The 5,940-nt window shown below is 44.5% G+C and overlaps 1 protein-coding gene across 1 annotated transcript; it reads left to right on the forward strand.

The window, feature by feature from the left end:
* Positions 1-1,805: 1,805 nt before the first annotated feature.
* Positions 1,806-3,492, forward strand: LOC110711210. Its single transcript, XM_021889589.1, has 2 exons — positions 1,806-2,402; positions 2,497-3,492. Exons 1-2 carry the CDS (start codon positions 1,806-1,808, stop codon positions 3,490-3,492), a joined length of 1,593 nt encoding a protein of 530 aa, XP_021745281.1.
* The last annotated feature ends 2,448 nt before the right edge of the window (positions 3,493-5,940 follow it).

Raw genomic sequence — 5,940 nt, forward strand, 5'->3', positions numbered from 1 at the left:
CTCTCGGCAAGATCTGGACTTTCTCCGAAAAAAAAAGACAAGCAATAGGACAAGGACAACCTTGACATCCTTGCCGTTTTTGGAGGAACCTCTCGGAATGTATTAAACCGCCACTTGAGAGGTCTAACCCATCAAGTAAATCATGCTGAGTTCCGAGCACCTCAGTTTTTGGTGCCGAATATTCTGTTCACAGCCGAAGACTGCGAGGGGGTGGTGTACCCTCATGATGACCCGTTAGTGATTGTAATGGGCATTGCAAACCGCAACGTCTAGCAATCCCTCGTAGACGGCGGTAGCGGGGCGAATATCCTCTTTCGGGGAGCATTCGACCAATTGAGGTTGAAGGCAAAGCACCTAACTCCAATACCCTACCCGATATCCGGATTTAACGGCTCTCCATCATATCCCGACGGGAAGATCCTTCTTCTTGTCACCATCGGCAATGGCCGAGCAGCACGGAGCACCATGGCCGAATTTCTGGTCGTGGATGTCCCATCCGTGTATAACGTGATCATGGGGAGACCCCTCATTCACGACATTTAAGGAGTCGTATTAACGTACCACTAAATAATGATATATGTTTCAGACGAGGGACACTCCCAAAAAATAAAGGGCAGCCAGAAGGAGGCACGAAGATGCAACCACCTCAAACCATCCAAAGGCCGCCGCGACAACCGGGATGATGAGGAGGAAAAAGAGCGGGACCGTTGCAAAAAAAAGCTTAAAGGCTTAAGTACTTCGGCCCAAGGAACCCCAGCAAAAGAAAAATCTGTGGGGGAGGAAAAGGCTGATTCCTCATCTGAGCCGAAGGACTCAGAGCATCAACCAAAGTCTGGGAAGCTTGCTGATATTGACAACAGGCTTGAGCGAGAAGATTCCAGCGCCCAAGCCATGGAGCTGGGCAATCCGACTGAGTCAATAGAGTTGACCGAAGGGAATTCTGAAAGATATGTCAGCATTGGACTGGGTCTCGATCTAAATGTTCGTGCTAGATTAATCCAACTCCTTCGGGACAACAGAGATGTGTTCACGTTCTCGGCAACAAAAATGCCCAGGATTGATCCGAACCTCATCTCTCATAAGCTTAATGTCGACCCAACATGTCGGCCAATTAGGCAAAAGAGGCAAAAAACCAGGACATCGCAGCTGAAGTAAAAAAAACTTCTAGATGCGGGCTTTATTGAGCCTTGTTAGTTTCAGAATGGTTGGCTAATGTGGTGATGGTTCAGAAGGAAAATGGCACTTGGAGAATGTGCATTAACTTCACAGACATGAATAGGGCCTGTTCGAAAGACTTTTACCCCTTGCCGAGGATCGATCTGTTAGTCGACCCGACGAGCGGGCATGCTCTGCTCAGTTTTATGGACGCATTCTCGGGGTTCCATCAGATCTTCATGCATCCCGACGACCGCGCAAAAACAACTTTCGTTACAAGCGTCGGAGTGTACAATTATATAATGATGCCCTTCGGATTGAAAAATCCGGGGGCAACTTATCAAAGGCTGGTCAATCAGGTCTTTGCCGAGCAAAAGAGTCGTAACATGGAAGCCTTTGATGATGATTCAATCGTCAAAAGCAAAAAAGATACAGACCATGTCGCGGACCTGGCCGAAACCTTCACCACCCTTAGAAAAAATAAAATGAAGCTGAATCCGAAGAAGTTTGTCTTTGGCGTGAAGTTAGGCAAGTTCCTCGGCTTCATGGTCAGCAAAAGGGGGATTGATGCCAATCCCACCAAAGTTCAAGCAGCTCTGGATCTTTTCGAGCCAAAAACATAAAGGAACATTAAGCGTCTCACTGGCAGAATGACTACCTTTTCCAAGTTCATCTCTAGAGCCTCGGACAAAGGATTGTCTTTCTTCAAAGCGCTTAAACTCCCAAAATCAAAAGAGCTCATCTGGGAAGACGAGCAAAAAAAGGCCTTTAAGCAGCTTCGTGAGCACTTGGCTCACCTCCCAACACTGGCAAGACCAGTTGAAGGAGAAACCTTGTACTTATACGTGGCAGTCAGTCCAGCCACCATAAGCGCGGTGTTGCTAAGGGAAGCAAAAAAAATTCAGCAACCGATCTATTTTGTCAGCCACACTCTGACAAATGCCGAGACACGCTACCCCCTACTCGAAAAAGTCGCATACACAGTCGTGGTAGCCACTCGGAAGTTGAGGCCCTATTTTGATTCCCATCAAATAATGGTCTTAAATGATCAGCTGCTGGAAAAAGTTCTCGGCAAGGTAGAAAAATCTGGTAGACTAGCAAAGTGGGCTTTCGAGCTCACTGAGTTCAGTATCACCTACCAGCTTAGGGAAGCTATCAAGTTGCAAGCCTTAGCAGACTTCCTAGCCGAGTGTTCTTATCAAGAGGCACTTGACGAGGGAAACAAAATTTGGACCGTTTTCACGGATGTATCCTCCACCGTGAATGGTTCGGGGGGCAGGGGTCGTCATAACCTCTCCCGAAGGCAAATCTTTTGAATATGCACTAAAATTCTCGTTCAAGGCTTCAAACAACGAAGCTGAGTATGAAGAAGCAATTGCTGCTTTAGAGATGTGTATAGAATTGGAAGCCGAGCATATCCGTTTAAAGACGGACTCTCAGCTCGTTGCAAATAAGATTCGAGGTGAATATGAGGCCAAAAAAACCTCAATGATTGCTTACCTCGCAAAGATCAAAATTGTCATTGAGAAGCAGAAAACTTTTGAAATCGAGCTGATCCCAAGGAGTCAGAACACACAAGCCGACGCACTCTCCAAACTTGTAAGTTCAACTCTAACCGAGCTGAGCCGATCTGTATATGTGGAAGTGCGCCATGAAAGAAGTGTGGACCACGAGCCTGAGGTTTATTGTGTCGCACACGAGCCGAGCTGGATGGACCCCATCCTGGCTTACAAACTTCAGGGAGAACTTCCCGAGGACAGAAACCTGGCCTCTAAGATAAAAAGAATCAGCTTAAGATTCATTGTCTTCAGAGGAGAGCTTCTGAAAAAGTCCTTTTCAGCCCCACTATTGAAATGCGTGGGTCCAACAGATGCTGAGTATATCCTTCAGGAAATTCATCTCGGTATCTGCGGAAACCACATAGGGGGAAGAGCCTTAGCCCATAAAGTGCTAAGGGCTAGATATTTTTGGCCAAACATGATCATAGATGCAAAGGAGTTGGTCAGAAAATGCGAGAAATGTCAAAAGTTTGCACCAGTCATCCATCGGCCATCGCGAGATCTTCAGCCAATCCTAAATCCCCTCCCATTCGCTCAATGGGGATTGAATATTTTGGGACCATTTCCAGATGCTCCATATCAAAAAAGATGGCCAATAGTCGAAAAAGACTATTTCAGCAAATGGATCGAGGCCGAAGCAGCTTCGAATATTATAGAGCAAACAGTCAGGAAATTCATTTGGCGAAACATCATCACTCGCTTCGGGATTGCGAAAGTTTTTGTCTTTGACCATAGAAATCAATTTGATAATCTGCCGCTGAAGCGGTACACAGATTAGTTCGGCATTAAACTAACATATTCCGCGGTGTCTCATCCGCAAAGTAACGGTCAAGCCAAAGCTGCAAATAAACAGATCCTTAACGCTCTCAAGAAAAGAGTTGAAGATCAAAAATCCAAGTGGATAGAAAAACTTCTAGGAACCCTCTGGTCACTTCGGACAACCGAAAAAGAAGCAACGGGAACTTCACCTTTCGAGCTGGTGTATGGATCCGAAGCTGTCCTTCCAGTGGAAATAGGCTCAGAAAGTCTATGAGTGAATCTCTTCTCAGCCGAAGAAAATGAACAACTCTTGAAAGATTTCTTTGACTTCTTGAACGAGATCATAGATTCAGCTCGAGATAAAATGGTTGCATACAAGCAGAGAATTAGCAAATTTTTACAACCGAATAGTTCATGTAAGCCTTCTCAAAATTGGGGATCTTATTCTTCGAAATCCTGCTGCTATGCACAAAGGCCGCATTCATGAGGAACTCTCGGCCACTTAGGAGGGACCCTATGAAATATATGATGAGCTTCAGCCAGGCACGTATCGACTTCAACAGTTAGATTGTACTGAGCTGAAAAATCACTGGAACGCTGATGTATTTAAGAAATACCATGTGTAAAGCCCTTCGGGGAAGAACAATCTATGTAACTACATCTCCATCATTAATGAAAGGCCTTTGAGCCACCATTCATTCAAATTCGGTAAAGTTCCTATTTTTTCTGTCTTCCATGGTTTTTGCAAATTCAAGGTTTTTGTTCGGTGCTGTTTAAAGTATTGCCTTGTGAGGCATTATACTTCGACAAGCCGCAAAGCCTACCGAGACGAGGATAAATGATAAAATCCCGAAGTATTGCCTAATGAGGCTTTGTACTTCAGACGAATCAGTTCCTCCGGGCAAAGAGGCCATAGGGGCATCAGAAACATTGTTTAAAAAATAGAAACTGATAAAGCCCCGAAATATTGCCTAATGAGGCCCAGTACTTCGAATGAATCAGTTCCGGGTGATGATTGCATTTCTGAAATATTGCTTGATTCGCCCCGGCATCGTGTTTCGGATAGTCGTTCCCTCGGATGAATTAAAAGGATCACAAGAGTATTTCTCTCAGCGTCTACGACTCTTGAGCAAGAAATCAGATCTTTCGAAAACAAAATAGAAGAGAAAAGAAAAATGAGCAGAAACTTCAAAATCTGGATTATTGCAAAAATTTCACCAAGGCAAAATCGCCTCAAAGCAATCGCCTCAAGATCCTGAAGACTTCATCTTCAGATTTCTAAGGGGGGCAAGAGGAGGCACTCATTTGGCAAGTTCCTAGCCGAAGCTTAGTAATTGGAAAAATTTTCACAAGTTGAAAAATCTGAGTAAAAAGAGCAAGGTAAAATGAATGCAAGCAAAAACAGTGCAATCTCAACAATAAAGAAGTTCTCAGCCAAGAATATCTCTAAGTCGAAGTTTTACACTTAGAAATTTTTTGAAGAAATTCAGAAAAGCAACGAAGTACAGAAATCAGAAAAATTGGCAATGAAAGAGAAAAGCTGAGAAGAACTTCAAATATATTAATAAATGAGGATTTCAAATGTCAAGTACAGAGATATCCTAAATCAGCAGCCGCCCACAAGCGAAAAACACAGTTGCCGAAACCAGTACATAAACTTAAAATAAGCGAAAATAAGTTTGTATAATGTAAGGCTAGCTGAAGAAAAAGATAAGGCAAAAAGCAGTTGTGGCATTTAAGTGAATCAAGAGCACGTTGACCCGCAAGATTCTGCAGACAACTACCCGAGTCCCTATGCTTCGGCGTTGGCCGGATTAGAGCTGGGAGCCTTTGAAATTCAGCAGCAGAGGACGAGGCAGGATGGGCAGTTTCTTGCTCTTTCTTTGCAGCCTCTCCTTCTTCTTTGGCATCAACCTCTACTAGGCAAGTAAGGCAAAAGCATTCTTAGCTTCATGGGCAGTAAGCAAGTTGGGATGGTTAGGAACTGCTGCTATTCTTCGACCACATCCCAATTGATGTCTGGATTAGCATAGAAGGCCAGACGCCGAGCAACGTTGAATCCATTATCAAAACCTTCCTCATATTGCTCTTGGGTATAGATCTGGACCTTCAGCAGGTTCTGCGCAATCTCGAGATCTGCCTTAGCTTTAGAAGCTTCATCAATCCGTACCTCTAGCTGGGTCTGCACTCCTTGCAATTCAGTCCTCATGGCAGAGAAATCAGAATCCTTGGCATCCAACTGGTTGATAAGCCGCTGAATCTCAGCCTAATGATCAACCTGCTCCATTCTAAGCTACTCGACCAGCATTTGCCAGGTCTCTGCCTCTTGTTTCATTTTTTCCTCTATCCGAGCTTTGAAGCTCGGAATGTCAACAGCACCATATTCCTGGATCAAGGCATGGCCCTCTTCAATCCAGGGAAAAAATGGTTTGCTCAATCCCTTGATAGAAGTCTTGAAGTGCGGCCT

This window comes from Chenopodium quinoa, unplaced genomic scaffold (assembly GCF_001683475.1).
Source record: "Chenopodium quinoa cultivar QQ74 unplaced genomic scaffold, ASM168347v1, whole genome shotgun sequence".
NCBI lineage: Eukaryota > Viridiplantae > Streptophyta > Magnoliopsida > Caryophyllales > Amaranthaceae > Chenopodium > Chenopodium quinoa.